Source organism: Perca fluviatilis, chromosome 17, assembly GCF_010015445.1.
Source record: "Perca fluviatilis chromosome 17, GENO_Pfluv_1.0, whole genome shotgun sequence".
Taxonomy (NCBI): Eukaryota; Metazoa; Chordata; class Actinopteri; order Perciformes; family Percidae; genus Perca; species Perca fluviatilis.
The window spans coordinates 1910365-1929247 of NC_053128.1; the positions used below are offsets into that span (position 1 = coordinate 1910365).

Genomic DNA, 18883 nt, shown 5'->3' on the forward strand with positions numbered 1-18883 from the left:
AGGGTAAGCATCTTCCATGGATAACCTATCTAAACTTATAAGTATATTCAGATAAAGGTATAATGCATGAGCCAAAGATCTGTTGAACACACCAAATAACTTGGTCTTTGGCTGGACTCTGAGCTCTCATTCAAGTGTCACATATTGTAAAATAAAATAATCAAATTTGGTATTGGTGTTCTCGGTCGCTTGAGTAACTGCGTCTCTTTTACTGTTAGAAAGAAACTTGTGTGCAGCAACTAATTTGACCAATTCTGGACTATGCCTATGTTCAGGATACGATGTATTTACCTGCCTCTGCTGAATTATGTTTACCCCCAGTAGGGACAAAATGTAACCCCCCTCAAAGTGATCAATGCTTCTTCACAAATAGACCATTACTTACCTAAAATAGAAGTATTTTAAACTAAGTAAAGCGCTGTAACGTGAACAATCTGTAGTGCCATAGAAAGATCAAATCTGAGCAGCAGTATCTGGTTGGATTTAGCTGCTACAGAGCTCCAGGACGCCGGCTACCAGCAGCAGTTGTTCAGCAGCCAATAGGGGACTGTGAGCCGGCTACAGACACCGCCAGATGACGGTGCTTTCAGGGGCCGTGGTAGTGGAGTTTAGACAGAAAAAGTGAGCATCATGCAGCCATGACAGTTAACTTTAAGCACTGAAACGGCCAGTTAAGTTTAGGAAAAAATTGTTTGGATTAAACCACTCCTGAAGAACGAACAATCGTTTCCTGTGTGAAAGTATTTTCTTTTCGACGTGAAGTGAACTCCTCTCTCCGGCTTGAACACACTGGGTTTCATGTTGACACCACGTTGCGTTATTTCATTCTGAGATTATTTTCCGTTGGATATTGAAGTTTTTTGGCATGGCTGATCGAGTGGCTCTAAATCCATGGTATTATTCTTTATTAGGAATAACCCCTTGAGATGTAGCATCTCGGTTCGAGGGGTATAGGAAGGGGGTTAATTTGTGCATATTTTGTTTTGTTGTGCATGATCAAAAGACATCCCCTTCCGCTTTTTTCACAAATTGCACCCTGCCTATGTTGTACATCAAGTTGCACCCAACACTCTCCTCCCTCTCCATGTTGTTTACAATAGACTGTAGATTTATTCTTTGATGTCCTTTCACTACTCATCATTATATAAAGTACAGTATGAACAACTTTACCATCACCCTCAATAAGAAGACAGCAGCATTAGCCATTTAATTCTTGCTTGGATTAGACATTGAGTAAGATTGCCTGATTTTGATGCCTTTTTTTTCTCTGATATTTATTGCTTTTTTTTCTTATTCTTCTTTTGTTGGTGTTATTTTGTTAACTGTATTGTCTAATTGTGAATGTACTGTATATTTTTGCCTTTTAAGGACCCCCTCGAAAACGAGATGCTACATCTCAAGGGGTTATTCCTAATAAAATAATTTCAATCAAATACTTCGGTCTCTTATTTGCTTCCATACATTAGGGCACATTCAGGTCACAGAGCGTTGTTCCTTCTGAAAGATAGGTTATGTGAAATAATCTATGAAAAACCTTGAAGGTTGTTGAACATCACTTAGTATTCCCAGGGTCCTGACCACTCCATGATACAATTTAGTTTTAACCGATTCCCCAATTTTCAAGTCAACATCATACATCAGTCTTACAAATGGACATGAGCTTTATTGTCAGGGACTTTTTAGAAAGACGGATGCATGTCTCTGTCACCTGAACGTCCCTATTGAACGTTTCTATAGTAGGCTGATGAGGACGGTATGTGTGCTGTTAAATGTCTTTGTTTTATTCTGATTGGCCCGGTCCTGTGGCTGAATGTCCCTCAGCTCCTACTGTACCTTCTCAGCCTGGGCTTCCAGTGACTTCAAGTTGTTGGTGACATTTTTCAACTCTTCCTCAAGGTCTCCTGATTTACTGAGCAAGGCAAGAGAGAGAGAGAGAGAGAGAGAGGAAAAGCAGGAGAAAAAAGGAGAAAAAAGGTAGTGATTTGAAAGGCAGGAAAGCAGAAGAGCTCAAACCCTGACACTGGTTTGAAGGACCACTCCCAACATTTTTAGAAACATTTTTCTGTCTGTGTTACTCAGAGACAGAAGATGACGATCCGTCATGAAAACGGCTCTGTTTACACCTGACTCTGAGTAAGAGTGCTGAAGAGGGTTTTTAGCAAGATGCCAGGGTGTTTTTAAACAGGAAATGTAGACATGGCTGGGTGGTGGATTACAGCCAAAATTAAGTATTAGCTTAATCACAAATTAAAAAAATAAATCTGTTGTTATTCTATTTTTTTCCCCCAGTAAGTCCCATGTGCAGACTCAAACCAACAATGTTAGTCTTTCTCTCAATGCTATTGTACATACAGGCAGGTAGCCATGCACTGTGATTGGTGGAGATTTTGCCAGATTAATATTCTATTAATATTATATAAGTGTCTGACAACATTATGGAAAGGATCCCTACAGAGATAGACCTTTTTGTTAAAGAGTAAGATCCTTTTGTTTCCCCAGAAACAGACCTGAAATCCCCATCACCAAACCCACCAGACTCCATGTAAATAATCAGGACTTTTAGCGTGTATAGAGCCAATATATTTCCACATGTAAATGGGTGTGTTAGGGGTCTATACATGCTAAAGGTATAGTATATATACCTGTAGGGATTATTTTCATCATGTTGTCAGACACTTAGAATAATAATCCGAGTCTGTCAGCGGCAAAAACAGAACTTTTAGAGGATGTAAATTGACAGTGTGCATTTCCCATATATGATTATATTGCAGCCCGTTTCACGGCTGCCGGTTACAGCGTTCTCCCTGAATACTGGGCCAATTTAAAAACATTCTTGTTCACATTAGTAACTTAGACACCAATGCCTGGGAAAATAGGGTCCAGGTTGAAAACTACCAACTACAGACACACACACCGACAGACAGACAGACACAGACAGACAGACAGACAGACAGACAGACAGACAGACAGACAGATAGACACACACACACACACACACACAAACTAAACTTTTACCCTTACATCAATTCATTGTTGGTTTTGGTCTATTCATGGGATTTGTTGTAACGAGAAAAGAAAAACAGCATAGAATATCACCAGAGCTATCCGTTAAGTACTGCTTGAAGGCCATGCTTGAGGCTGAGTGCAGACAGAAAACAGAGAGAGGGGTCAAGAGCTCTGCAAGTCAGAGGAGCAGAAGGCAGCAGGTCAGAGTAAGACCTGTCTGGAGTTTTTTCGTACAGTTAAGTACCTCTTCCTCTCCGCACATCATGGACTTCATATTCTGGTCCATTAGTCGGAGCTCCTCCTCCAGCTCCCTCACTCGCCTGAAGGGGTTAGTCCAGGAGGTCGGGGGTGTGGGGAGGGGACAGTGCATAGAACAATAACAGACAACAAGTCCCAAACAGGCGGTGGTGGTGTATTCATGCATGCATTACATCAAAACACACACCCAGATTTCAGAAGTATTGTTAAAATGGTTATTACATGTGTCTGACTAAATCTGGTTGTCTAGCACTATCATGCTGAATGGATGGAGCTGGGCGATGTGAAGAAGTCAGATCACTATATTCTTCACCAAATACCGTAGGATATCGTAGGGTTGACAATTGATGCTTTAACAAAATATCTTCACAATTAAATTTTAGATACATAAGGGCTTTCCTCCAGAAAAATTGTTAGGCCTGGTGGCAAGTGTCTTTTTTTCCGATGATGGCCCGGCTGGGGCCAGTCACAGACTGATGGCAGCATTAATGTAGAGCCCAATAGTTTCTATGATAAGAGAATTATGGACGGAATTGCAAAATTGTGAATTTAAAAAAGCTATGAGACAGATTCCATAGGGCTTTTCATTAAGTCAGTACTAAAGGCTAACTGGACATTTGAGTACGTCTAAGTTTCCAAACGAGCCGCCTGACTGTAACTAAAAACCATCTTAAAAATACATTCTATTTTTTTTCCCAGTGGTTTAGGCCTGGTGGGATGCAACATAGGCTCTGTGGGCCACCAGGCTTGCAATACACTGGGGAAAACACTGCATAATCATCAGTAATGTGGATAAAATGACTGAGTGGGTTAAGACAAATAATAGAACAGGTAGAACAATCTAAGTTCAGCCTTTAAAACCAGGAAAATAAAAAAACTTAAGCCATATCAAGATATTACCATATCCAAAATCTAAGACAATATCTAGTCTCATATCACAATATCAATATAATATTGATATATTGCCCAGCCCTAGTAGGGGATACTGTATGTTACACTGTGAGCTCATTTCCTAATCCTAATCGTTTAGTTCATTTACAAAGCAAAACGCCAAGCATAAGTTCAGTTTCTCTGATGTGAAGATTTGCTGATTTTTTGTATCTTTGGGTTTGTGGGATAAAATAAACTCTGGGAACTTGTGATTGGCATTTTATAGCCCAAATGATTAATCAATTTACTGAAAAAAAATAATTAGTAGATTAATCATGAACATTCATTTATTGCAGTTGTTAAGAGAATCGTTAAGACTAGATGAGTCCATGCAGCACTTAACAATTCCCACTACTCTCACTACAAACACAGGGGGGGTTGTTTGATGGTAAGTCAATCACAAGTGAATGTGTAAGATCACAGGTTGCCATAGTAGTGATCCCGTGAATAATGCACAGTGGCTCTGGTGTCGGTGTGAGTTTTCATGGTGCAGGTGTTGACTTACGCCTCGGCCACCTCCGCCCGCTCCTCCGAGCGCTCCAGATCACCCTCCAGGATCACCAGTTTACGCGCAACCTGCAGACATCCAAAACACACGCAACTGAAACCATTCTCTTTTCCTACTGTGTTTACAAAGAGGATCTGTAATTACACTAACCTTCAGCATTTACTTTCACTGGCACTATTACTGTGTTCTAATTCCATACTACATACTACATACTTTACTGGTTGTGTATAGTATGTACTATATTCAGAGATGATGATGGTCTATGAAGTCCCAAGTCATTACCTGCCTTTAACCAATTCCTAAATTCTTAACAGTTAGTCTGGTAAAATGATTTTTATCTTAACATGTGAATGGGATAATCTGACATATCATCTACTGTGTGTCTGATGGTCTGCATTAACAAACCCACCTTTACCTCAGACTTGATTTAGCGTCCCTAATTTTCTTTATTTAACCCTCCTGTTGTCCTCGGGTCAAATTTGACCCACTTTCAAAAAGTTTCTATAATCAGAAATTTGGGTTTCTTTCAATTGTCAAAAAAAATAACGTGGATGGTTCCATACTACGTACAACCGTTCACACGTAAAATGAAATGATGAGTTCACTACTTTCATTGAATTTAGGTGTTTCATTCAATTTTATAGCATTTGAAAATAATGACAAACATGTCAGAAAAAGCTTCAAAATGTGGGGGGGAGGGGTGCCTGGATAGTTCACCTGGTAGAGCGTGCGTCCCATGTACAAAGGCTCAGCAAAAAACGTCAAAGAAAGCGCAGAAAAACATCGACAAAAACAACGGACAAAAGTGACAAAAAACTTTGAAAAAAGGGCAAAAATGTCGGGAGAACGGAAAGTGATAAATCTTTGAAAAAAAGTGACAAAAACATCGGGAAAAGCGACTTAAGTGTAAAAAAGACGACCAAAACATTAAAAAAAAAAGAAAAGTAATTTTAAATTTTGACCCAGAAAAATAAAAAGCTGCATGGTTGACTGGAAGCCATCACAAGGATTAAGTCACTTTTTCACTGTATAGAACCAGTGATTGCCCCACCTCTTCATATTTGCGGTCGGCCTCCTCAGCGATGTGTTTGGCCTCCTTCAGCTGCATCTCCTGGATCTCCATCTTCTCCTCGTCTTTGGATGCTCTGTTCTCTATGACCTTCATCCCTCTGAGTGACGAGAGGAGCAGAAAAGCACCGTTAACCCAAAACCTTTTCTCACATCCATATCTCTCTCTTACATTGTAACATTTGATCCGGTAAGTTTTGATTTCACACTGCAGTTATGCAAGCGCACTAAAGACCTATATGCAATAAAACTTGTCAACACTTCATCACTGAGTGTTAGATAAGACTCATATCAATCACAATACTGCACTAAGTGCAACTTGCACAAACACAGATTTTACTTCTTCGTCTATACATCTTTATAACGTATATATTATTTAATTAGTTGTACATTTTTATCTTGTACTTAACATATATATGTTTGTACATTCTTTCCTTTGTATTTTGTTATCTTAATTTTTTTAAATGTTTGTTCTTGTATTCTATCCAATTTATAATTTATTAGTTCTTGTATATTCTGTATGCATTACTGCACAGCCTCCAACTGAGCTTGAAGACGTAGATGTGACGTGAGCAACCTGTCTGAAAGTGTGAAGTCTTCTGGTAGCTGTGCCGAGAGAAATCTCAATCATTCCCAATCTTACAGAGACGGAGAGCGTGAGTAGGAGCTGTCCATGAGCGTAGGAGCAAGTATTCTGATTAATTATTTTTTCGTTTTGACCCTATGTCTCCACGTCCCCCCTGATTGCCTGCGAGCTTCTCCTGTACTATACGGTAATTCCTCTACTATGCGACAGTAAGTCGCGTGGTTATGACACAATCGTTAGCCTATTTTTATGAAAACGTTTACTACGGAGCCATAACGTGAGGTACAAGGTAATGGAGCCTTTTATACATTGTCGTGTTTCTTTAGAAATAAACAATGGACAAATAGAGTCTTTAAACGCTTCAGATATAAAGTTATTCACTGTCAAAGTGACGTCAAAATGAATGGCAGTCAATGGGATGCTAACGGGAGGTGATGCTTATTAGCATCAAAATGGCGCCATAGGAGCTACGCTTTGCGGAGGCTGGCTTATCCCCTTGGTGATAACACAGGAACATCACTCCTGACCCAAGAGGAACGTCTTTCAGCCTGACACTCAACAAAAACTACACCAGAAGTTATCAATGAACTGCTCAAAAAGAAAAACTTAAACTGTATGCCTTATTCTTATTGGGTAAAGGCTGGAATACTAACCAGGCAACTGTCTGTGCAGGGGTGACTTTGTGGTCGTTTGATCAACTACAAATATTCACCACTGGAGCACAATAAACCTCAAAGGTAGCTCCTGCATTAAAAAGGACCCTGTGACAGAATACAGGCTTACATGGTGTATATTCTTCTCTGGTGGAATGTAACTAAGTACAAATTTCATGCCACTTTCTACTTCTACTCCGCTACATTTCAGAGAGAAATATTGTACTTTTTACTCCACTACATTCATCTGTTCCAGCTTTAGTTACCAGTTACTTTAGTTACTCCACTACATTCATCTGTTCCAGCTTTAGTTACCAGTTACTTTAGTTACTCCACTACATTCATCTGTTACAGCTTTAGTTACTAGTTAATTTACACATTCAGATTCCTGCACACAGAACACATGTAGTTTATAAAATCTGATGTTTGATTCTAAAGTAAACTAGCCGACAATATAACGGCTACAAGTCACGCTGAGATGATGAGACCATTAAACACACAGCTGGTTGGATCCTTTACTCTTTCTAACATGGGAGGAGAGTTCTTTACTTTTAATACTTAAACTACATTTTCTTGATGATATCATCAAGAATGAGAAATGCCATATGAATTTTGAAAAATGTATGTGGGGAGAGACAATAAATATAAATGATGTTTTTTTCTATAAATCTAGACCATTTTTAACTGGAGAAAATGCAGTCGGACAGTAAATTTAGGCGTCATGTCATTGACCCACTTACATAACCTTTTCAATGCAGGACTTTTACTTGTAACATAGTATTTTCACAGTGTGGTATTAGTACTTTTACTTCAAAAGTATCTGAATACTTGTTCCACCGCTGATATTCTTACACACATTTGCATTGAATCAAATGATCACAAACTGACTGACATGTTGCTTTCTGAGACAATGGGCCAATCAGCTATTTGTTATCCTGGGAGCCCCCTGACAGTTTGATCCAGCCCTGCTGCAACTAACTTTGAACACAAAGGGAAAAATTCAAGTGACATGAAGATCTTCACCTCTCACTCTCGTCCGCAGCTTTCTCAGCCTCCTCCAGCTTCTGCAGAGCAGTCGCCAGTCTCTCCTGAGCGCGGTCCAACTCCTCCTCCACCAGCTGGATACGCCTGTTTAGAGATGCCACCTCAGCCTCAGCCTGTAGGGACACACACGGACACACACAGACACACACACACACAACACCAGTGTTATCCCTAGGTTTGTGGAAGACATGGGTTGGGTCCAAAAATGCATACTCTGAGTCTGCACTACATACTCAACATGTAAACTCGTTCTACATACTTTTGTGTAAAAAAAACGGTAGTGTGTATCTTTTCGGACGCACTAAGCTGTAATTTTCAACGTCACTTCCTGTGAGCCTCTTTGCCGTAGGAGACGCGTAACCATGGTAACCCCTGCTGACCTCCGCTCTAGCGGCATCACCAGGTAATGCTTGAATTACTGAAAGAGATGAATAACTAGACCAATATGTGCTAAATCGAAGCCTTATAATGGTAGGGAAAACCCTGTATACTATAATTAAGAGCCTACTAATGATAGTGATGACTGCCTATATTGCAGAGGCAGAACAGACATAATCCATATTTGAGATGTTGCTCAGGAGTAAACCTTTAGCTTAAAAACAGTGGTTTTCAAACTCTTTTCAATAATGTACCCTCTTTGAAATATTTTTTCAGCAAAGTACACCTTGAACAGCACTAAACATTTTGGGTAAAATAAAAAACCTTTATAAAACAATGAAATGCTACATCAAACGTTTGAAATCCATCACTTAAACTCCCTAGTTATAAAAGTAAAATTATTTTAGAAATTATGCATTACACCAAAGTACCCCTAGGAGTAGTAGTACCGCTCTTTGAGAAACACCAGCTTATACCTTTGATGGCAAAGCCAGGACACACTTGTCTGATTAAAGGTGCAGAATTAGCCCATACATTTGGATAATGAGAAAAAAAAATGGGGGGGGGGGCTTGATATGAAAGGGGGAGAGAGATGGGAGATGACACACAGCAAAGGGAAGCAGGTTGGACCCGAACCCTGCTAACTGTACTTAAATGGCCAGGATGTACTTTATTTTCTTTATTCATTGAAGCCTCTGTGTTTACAGGCTTGTGCTAATGTGCAATGTGCTATAGGTGCCAAAAAAATATCTATGTTTGGTACTGCCAATTTGTTTTATTTTGTCATGGTTCATGTGCGCAATAAACATTACACTTCGTGGCAGAGAATCGTGATATCAATTCTAAGCTAAAAAAATGGTGATTCATATTATGTGGCATTTGTTTGTGTCTGGGATGTCTCTAATGTTAGTTGTCACTGTGCTAAAACAAAGACTAAAGTTGAGAGGAAACCGGTGGAGCATCGGAGAGCTCAACAGACTCAACTGGGCTTAAGTGAAAGCAAAAGTACAATATCAAATTACATCCAAAGATTTGAGTAAAACACAAATTAAGAAAGTTAAATTCAACCTAAACTGGAATGCCCAACTCCAATTACTGTATGGTCATCATACTTAAATGAATATACATTTTCAAACATGTTAACTAGCTAGCTATTTTTTGGCCACATCGAAGTCGGCTACATAACCCTATATGGAATATTTAGACATATTCAGAGTAACGTTAGCTTAACGTTTGTACAGCTGTGCTACGACCGTTGAAACGTACATATTGACATTTAGGCTACCGTTAACGTCTCGTCCAGAGAGTTACAATGTATTTATTTCAGCGCGGTTCTACATTTTATAACGTCAGTTGGTTGCTTTGAAAATTGAGAGTAACGTTAAGGTAATTCATGAACTCCAGCTCCCGGTGTAAGGTTAGCGGTCTCCCCGCGGTGTTTGGCTGTTTGAACGGTAACGGTAACCGTAACGTTACCCTCTCTCGGGCCTGCCTCTCCATGTCCGCCTCGGCCTGCAGCATCTCCGCTCGCTCCTCCGCTTCGTACGCCACTTGCTGCAGCGTTTGGATTTTCCTTCTCACCGCGTCCATAGAGGCAAACGTCGCCATGCTGTCAACACTCAACTCAACTCTCTTCCTAACGTTTGGTGTCACGGCGTTTCCGTGGCAACGGCGTTAGGGGCATAGATCGGCGTCAACTCGACGATTCTTCCGGTTACAATTTCAAAATAAAGGGCTCTTATGCCACATTTTATATTCACAAGCAGAAATTTTCTAATTCATCTCCAAATTTTGTACATTTTCTCATAGAATTTAAATCTCTACTGAAGTCACTTGGATCGTTGGATAACAAAAAGTATTAAAATTGTGGAAACTGTAGAGCTTTTCCCCCCTGAAACCTTTGGCTCTACTGGAAATTTAGCTATGTTTTCATGTACCTCTTTTTATTCTTTTTCTATGTAATGATTTTCGTTTGTATTGCTTCGTATGTTTTTTATTTTTATCTTCATAAGTTTGTATACTTGATGTTCATGTGCTATTTCTGTTTACCTGATTTCTGTATAATGCATGTTGTCAATTAAAAGAAAAAAAATGTAAAAAAAAAAGAAAATTCACAATTAAGGGGAATAAAGATCTATATAAAAATGTTTAACAATGTACAAGCTGTTACAGTTTTAATTGCTTTTTGTTTAAGGGAGTGTTGAATTGACTGAATGTATTGTTTGAAGTCATTGCTGCATAAAGCATGGTTTCTTCCGGTGAATTTACACTTATGAATATGAAATGTGGCCATTATAATAATAAGATTAGATATATACTCATGAGTATTTTTTTAAGTTGTTAAAACTGTGATATAAATTTTTACTCTCTCTTGTTTTTGCATGTTTTTTTTGTTCTCTCTTATACGAGTTTTATACTTGCACAACGTATGTGGAGAGAAAATGTAAGTGTACTTTGCCTGTATTGTGTATCTCTCGAAATTCTGTTTTTAAGAAATTAATATTTGAAAAAATAAATAAATAAAATAAGTTCAAGATGAAGGTACAATAGATACGCCTCTTATTTTGAAATGACACGAAACATCAATTGATCTAACACCAATCGTGCACATGTATTATTATTAATAGTTTTTAGCTTTTTGTACCTTGTAATTACTTATTTAACTCTGACAAATAATTTGTCCTCTCAAATAAATAATTAGTGAACTAAAATTACTGAATTGTTCCCATTAATTAGGGTACTATTAGGACAACGTTACTAATCAAATAATCACCCCCTTATCAGAGAGTTTATAAGAGGGAGCAGTCATGTAGTCATGAATAATGGGGTGCTTCTTGTGTTATGGTGCTTCATTGTATTAGTTGGTGTCTTGTACAGTTTAGTCTGTATTTTCTTGTTATGTTCTGAGTTTTTATCTTTTAGTCTCATGTATTTGTTGTTGAGTTGTATGTATTTTAAAGGCCCATCTAGAGAGGGCATGGCAAATTATTTAGGCTTAAAATGCTGTGGTGTGTGGCATTGGTTTATGCTGCATAGGCTACTTGTCCCTATACAAATAAACATTCAAATAAATCAGTCAGAATCAGCTTTAATGCCCATGGATGTGAACACATAGGCTATAATTGACTTGAGTCTGGTTGATCATTGATCTCAATGTAGCCTGCTTAGACATGTAAACATCCCTTTTGGTGCACCATTTTTTTCCCTTCAAATAAGCAATTCAAATAATATTGTTCATGTTCAAAAGGGGTAGGAAGAAGTAGAGAACTTTTCGGGTCATATCCCTTGCTAATTTTATACATTATTCATAGATAATAGAAATTCAATTTGGATCCATTAGTGTCCATGTTTAACTCGGCCGGCTTGAACAAATCAACCATTATCAAAAACATGTACTAGGTTCTCCAGTCAGTGCCCTTGATCAAGGCACTGGCTCAGATCTGGAGTTGGTCCCCGGGCGCTGTAAATGGCTGCCCACTTCTCCCTTGAGGGATGGGTTGCCCATCTATCATTAACATTACCATAATCATATTCCTACCAGCATACCAGCATATAGCAGGCTAAAACCCTTTCCATGACGGTGCCCTCTGTCCCCCGCACAACACGTCTGAGTTGATTTGAACGCACCATAAGTAGCAAGTGTGAATGTTACTCAGGTTGTCAATTGATTGAATGTCTTCAGGGCGTAATTCTCACTGGGGATAGGGTGGACATGTCCCCCCCCCACACACACACACACACTTTTCAAAATCCCGTTTGTGTCCCCCCAACTAGTTTGATATTATTTAAGTTCCCAGGCCTTTCTGTGTGGAGTTTGCATGTTCTCCCCGTGCTTGCGTGGGTTTCCTCCGGGCGCTCCGGTTTCTTCCCACCATAAAAACATGCATGCAACTAGGACTGCAGTTGAAAATTAGCCGTCTGGCTAACACTGGCGCATTTACAGAAATGTTGATTAATGTGCATTGTCCTAATATAAATAAATAAATCTTCTTCTTAAGTTTAAGTTTATAAGTCTCAATGTTAAACAATCAAGAAAGTAAAAAATCATATTCTTATACGTAGTTTAGTACTATTCATTCTGGAAGAATTTATCATTATGATCAACTGAATTATTTCCTGGATTATATATCATCATAGTCCCTAAATGTATGTAGAAATGCAGAAAATGGGATTCAAGTGGAAAAAAAGTTTTAAAAAAAATCTGTGAAATAACAGAAATAGACTGGTAGCTCATTACCTGGACTTTGCCCGGTAGCTACAGTTAAAATACAGAACATTTTCAGTTTTTTGGCCTGTATAAAATTCTGTCATACAAAGCTCTGTTATTAAACTTTTGAAAACATTAAAAAGAATTTTCAAAAATGTCATGAAAAACGACAAACGTTCAAAACAACAGTGACAATGTGGATTTATTCTCCCAAGACCAATTGTATTTTTTGAGGGGGACAAAGCTACCTCTTCTAAATATTGGGTGGGACATATCCCCTGCACCGCCTATGGATCTTACAATAAAAATCCTCCTCCTGAACAATCTGTCCCCCCCTCACTTCTGAAATGACTGCCACGCCCCTGCTAAAGCCAAAAGTGGGGAAGGCGAGCCGGAGGCGGGTTGACGTTGGCACCGCTTGGAGTGCCGTGTTTGTGCTGTGTGGGTTGACAGACAAGTGTTACGTTGCAGCGCCTCCAGTAGAGGGTGATAGTGTGCTGAGTTAGAGTGGTGTCGAGCCCTGTGTGCAAAAAAAGAATGTATAAAGGCTTTAGGCCGCCCTACATGTAGGCCCAGTTTAATATGCAACTTTATTTTTATACAATTTAATACATTTTTTGCGATGAGGGTTCCTGCTCCATCTCTCTTTTAGTTAAGGGGTCCTTGGCTTAAAAAACATTGAAGACCCCTGCTTTAGAACATTTAAAGATTAATTTGGCTCAAGCTAAAAAAAAATGTCATTATTAGTGTATTACCAAAGCCCTCAGTTATATCTGGTGTATGACTATAAAAAAATTTACATATTTTGACTTTTACAGTAAATAATATCTCTAATAGTATCTCCTGCTGCATGTACAGTACAAATGTGCAGAAGTGAATGAACGGAGGGGGAGTGGTTCATGTTTGGAGAGAAGCAGTGGAAGCATAAACAAATCCATGCCTTGCTTCAATTCTTTTCCATCTTTGGTAGCATCGCAGTAACACAGGAAGGTCCCATTCCTTTCAGGACAAACAGATTGAGGCCTCTCTCCTCCCTGCATCACTCAGTGATTTTGCACTATAATTGGTCATAAATGCTATGACCCATGAATCATGGAAAGCAGCACTAAAGACATAACTATCCATAATGACTGGCTCTGCTCTTCAAAGCACATTCTGCATATATTCAGCGGAGAAAGTTCAAAGAAACACTCAGGCTACATCTACACTGCTACATTTTAGTTTATAAAGGAATATCTTCTTTGTTTCCCCCTCTCATTCCCCCTGCTCTGGCGTTTCCCCCTCTCATTCCCCCTGCTCTGGTGTTTCTGAGCCCCTAAAGCGGAGACATTAGGAAACTGACCCGTTTTGGTTTGGAATCTGCGGGGTTGTGTTGACTTGTCACTGACGCCAACGTTTCTCCTCCTGATTGGGTCTTATTGTTCACCACGTCTCATTCTCTGAGACTAAGCTACTAACGTTACCATGGTAACTACCATGTCCAGTATACCAGAATGTTGATGAGTTTAAACAGAGATTAGTTCTTCTACTGGAGATAAAAACTCTTGGTGCACGGAGATCGCTTTGGGCTCAAAACTCCACTTAAAAACCAAAACATAGCGATGTAAATGTAGCCTCAGTATTTAGGAATGGTGAAACTTCACTCAGGTAGCTGTGCAGATACTGAGGTTGGGGATTTTGGGGACACTTTTTGCAAGGATAGGAAATCGAAAACCGGTTCCAACTTGGAATCGTTTAAAAAAAAAAAGCAAGCACAGTAAGGGGCGCTCTTAAGTGTGGCTTGATTTTACGTTTAAGAAGCCTGGTAAAACTGTGAACCACCATTGACTCAAAATCAATGTTCCTTTTATCTGTGAAATAAGCATGTGACCCGTTTTAACTCCACCCCCATAGAGAATCAGAATCGGTAAGAACGGGAATTGAAAGGAAGAATCGGAATTGGAATCAGAATTGTTCAAATCAAAACGATGCCCCACTTTAACACTGAATACACAGACGAGTACTTCCTCTCAGGGTGTGTAGCGTGTAGCTGCAGTACACCAACATGTTCCATCAACAACGTGGGTAGTTACAACTAGGTTTGTGGGCCCGAGTGCGCTGTAAAAAAAGGTTGGATAAACTTTTGTCCTGGACTAACCTGTGTTTGTCTGGCCCTGATGTCCCCGTTCAATAGTGTTCAACATTGTGTGAAAAAGGAGAATACCAGTTTAGTATACTTAATAGTTTTATAGATTTATATTTGTGTGTGGTACACATTATGATAAACCCTATTGTAGCACTACTTTACTAAACAATACTTACGTTAGCGCACAGTGTCAAAGGGGTTCCACATGAACGTCAGTATCAAGGTTATTACAGTTTAGAATTAGCTTTTACTTTATTTTAGTTTTGACTTTTGGATTTCATTTGAGCTTTGGTTAGTTTTCAACACGTGTTTGCTACTTTTAGTTTAGTTTCAGTTTTTCAGAAAGTTTAAGTTTTCATTTAGTTTGAATTTTACGGTAGTTTTATTTAAATTTTTTTGGGGCCAGGTAGAACGTCTCAGAAGGATGTAGCTCTATATACAAACACAATACACTGTACATAGGCACAGCCATGATCTTTAATGTTTCATCTTCGCGTTACTCCGATGTGAAGCAATTGCAGGACTCAATTCAGAGTTCAATTTCTGTAAAAAAAAATGAAGGGCGCTTTCACACCCATAGTTCGGTAGACTTGGTGCGATTCTGGGGTGAAGTTGCAACATTGTTGCATTTTTCATTTGATTCAGTTTGATTTCACACTGCCCTTTGTCAAACGCACAAAACACTGTAAACACACGTCACACGATCAAGATGGTCGCTTGTTTATTGGACAGAATATCCGAAACTCGCCGACACTTCTGGTCTCAGAAATAACGGTGCAACACCACATTTATAACGTCTCGGGTTTTCTGGTTGTGCTTTAGTGTTTCTTATATTTTAGAAGAAGGCGAACAATGAGCAGCTGACAGACAGCGAGTGAAAGAGAAAGAGATGATGATGTCACACAGACTGAGGATGTCACACAGGGGACCGGCGATGTATGCTCAGGACAGCTTATGGATCTGAAAGTTATCATCCCTTTAATCATCATATATAAGTCTGTAAATTGTGTGCAAGGCCTGTAAATGCTCTGTTTTTGGTTCTCTTCCTGTATTTGGGTCAGATCGCGTTCTCACCTCAAGTGAACTGAACTTGACTTGGAAGTGAACCGAGACCCCTGTTTTCAAGCGGACCAGAGTTCGGTTGTTTGTTCCGCACCAGAGTTGGGATGAGCTTTCACACCGGCCCAAACCAACCGGACTATCAGAGCAAAATGCTCTAGGGTTGGTTTTAAACGGACCAAACGAGGCAGGTGTGAAAGCAACCTAAAACTGAAAGGATTTGCCTTTTCTTTAACCTGGCAACATAGTTTCAGTTTAGTTTAAGTTTGTTTTTGTGAAGGTTTTAGTTTTTTTATAGTTTCAGTTTAGTTTAGTTTGCACTGACTCTTTCCATTGTAGTTTAAGTTTTCTATAATAAACCTGGTGAGTACGGAGGCCCGAGGAGCAGCAGCATCGGTACAGCCTCGTGCCAAGTTAGCTCTCAAGAAACCAAATCCTCTACGCCAAGCTCCCCAGATTGGTTAGAATAATTGGCATTTGCCTCTAGGTGCTGACACGCTTTATGATATGTTGGTAGAATCCGATCCTCCGCATGACAGATTTAATACCGTCTGTGCTGCCGTTAGTGGTGAGACGGCCACTCAGCACAGCTTTTCAACTGGAACTGATGCTGACGCCAGGGAGATTTAGCACATACGGCTTGAAATTGTGCTCCATGAAGGTCAACATTCAAACGCTTATGATTATGGGACATGAGATGTAGGGAGTGTAGAGTTTGACTGACAGTAACAAACTGCTCCGTGCGTATTTAAACACAGAAGGAGCTAAGACTTGACACTGTTGGTTTATAGCACTAGTGATGTCACTGATGGTCTAAATTTACAACGGTGCAGTAATTCAAGTTAACCAGCCTAGTGCTGCGACGCCTGAAGGAAGCAGTTTGAGTGATACATTAAAAACATTAACAGCACATGTACTCATAGGCGGAAATCGCGGGGGGGTCGGGGAGATCATGACCAACCCCATCTGGGGACTGTCCCTCCATAAAAGCATCATTAAAACCATGCTGTGTTTTGTAGATAACATAAGTGACATATAACTTACTTAAAATAATTGTGTAAGTAGTAATACTATTTTTTCCGCTGACAGGCTCAGATTATTATTCTAAGTGTCTGACAACATTATGGGATGGATCCCTACAGAGATAGACCTTTTAGTTAAAGAGTAAGATCCTTTTAGTTTAACATGAAACAGCCCCGAAATCACCATCACCAAACTCCACCAGACTCCATGTAAATAATCAGGACTTTTAGTGTGTATAGAGCCAGCATATCTCCACCAGACTCCATGTAAATAATCAGGACTTTTAGTGTGTATAGAGCCAGCATATCTCCACCAGACTCCATGTAAATAATCAGGACTTTTAGCGTGTATAGAGCCAGCATATCTCCACCAGACTCCATGTAAATAATCAGGACTTTTAGCGTGTATAGAGCCAGCATATCTCCACATGTAAATGGGTGAATTAAGGGTTTATTTCAACCAAACCAGAGTGGTGATTGTTGGAACAGTGGAAAGATGAACCAAGACCGCTTTTGATAGTTTGATTTTGTTTCTGTCCACTTTGAATGAAGTGTGTTTGTCTGGTGAGTTTGGTGATGGGGATTTCGGGGCTGTTTCATGTTAAACTAAAAGGATCTTACTCTTTAACAAAAAGGTTGACCTCAGAAATCCTTTACATAATGTTGTCAGACACTTAGAATATTAATCTCAGCCTGCGACGATGGTTAGGTTCAGGCCCCAAAACGACTAGTTAAGTTAAAAGTTGAGCAGGAAAACAGAGTATTAAACTTGAATGTATGTTGTTTTAAAGTTATAAATGAGTTAAATTAATGTTGTTTTGTTATCGCCAATTCTTCCTGACCTCTGACTTTAAATAAAAATTGGATGCGGACCTTTGAGTGATACTTTTACGGAAAAGGATTAGGACCACATTATTATTTGAGTTCTGACTTTTTTCTTAGAATTCTGACTTTTTTTTTAAAGTCAATTTATTTATTTTTTTAAGTCAGAATTCTAAGATTAAACTCACTTTAGAACTGAAATAAAATGTTCACATGTGAGCGCCTGGATAGCTCAGTTGGTGGAGCAGGTGCCCGTATATAGACGTTTGCTCCTCGACGCAGTGGGCCGCAGGTTCGACTCTGACCTGCGGCCCTTTGCTGCATGTCATCGCCCCCTCTCTCTCCCCTTTCATGTCTTCTTGCTGTCCTGTCGAATAAAGGCTTAAAAATGCCCCCAAAAAATCAAAAAAATAAAACATAAAAATGGTACAATTTTGGCTGTGTTATTTGTGTCCCCTTCAAAATTGCTCTTGAAAAAAAAAAATTGTGTTTATTGTCCCCCCAACTGTTAGATGAAATGTACGCCCATGCATGCAGTCATCTAAATGGCACTTGTGTTACTGTGGAAGGGATTCCGATGTGACCAGACCAAGTACAATAGGTTAATGTGGTCTTAATATAGTCGCCTCACTGCAGTAATGTGAGCCATGGCATCAGCTGCCTTCACTCACATCTGTCGCCTTTTTCTCCGCCTGCTCCAGCTTCTCCTGGGCATCCTTCAGCGACTCGGAGTATTTGTCCAGCTCATCCTCCACTCCTTTCAGCTTCTTCTGCAGACCCAGCAGCTCCTCCTCCAGCTACAGGATGGACACATACACACACACACACACACACACACACACACACACACACACACACACACACACACACACACACACACACACACACACACACACACACACACACACACATGCACACAAATTATGTTTAAAAGTTCTTTTCAAAAATGTAAGAAAAAATAAATCAATATATGTCAAACTAATTTTTATAGCAAAGATACATTGGCCTATTTGTGAAAAAAACATTTAATTTACACATTGAAGATAAGCTGACTACAGGTAAAGCGGCCTCTACTACAGTTAAGCTTTAGGATTGACTGTGCATTAAAACATGATATATAAATAATATATTAATATCCATTCCTTTTCATCCACCCAGCCTAGTTTAACCAACATGCAACTCTATTTTATACAATATTTATGTAGGGGGTCCCTACT

General features: G+C 39.4%; 1 protein-coding gene across 4 annotated transcripts in view; it reads right to left on the minus strand.

Moving 5' to 3' along the window:
• tpm2 (tropomyosin 2 (beta)) overlaps window positions 1–18883 on the minus strand; it is a 55974-nt gene that overhangs the window by 22828 nt on the left and 14263 nt on the right. For 2 of the 4 annotated variants that reach the window (XM_039780683.1, XM_039780684.1), the window contains exons 2-6: window positions 18338–18463; window positions 8033–8166; window positions 5754–5871; window positions 4700–4770; window positions 3251–3326 (exon numbers count right to left, since the gene is read on the minus strand). In XM_039780683.1, the coding sequence (XP_039636617.1) occupies window positions 3251–3326; window positions 4700–4770; window positions 5754–5871; window positions 8033–8166; window positions 18338–18463 (525 nt within the window). Of the gene's footprint in view, window positions 1–1833; window positions 1910–3250; window positions 3327–4699; window positions 4771–5753; window positions 5872–8032; window positions 8167–18337; window positions 18464–18883 lie in introns of all 4 variants that reach the window. The other 2 variants (XM_039780682.1, XM_039780681.1) reach the window with 1 other exon arrangement.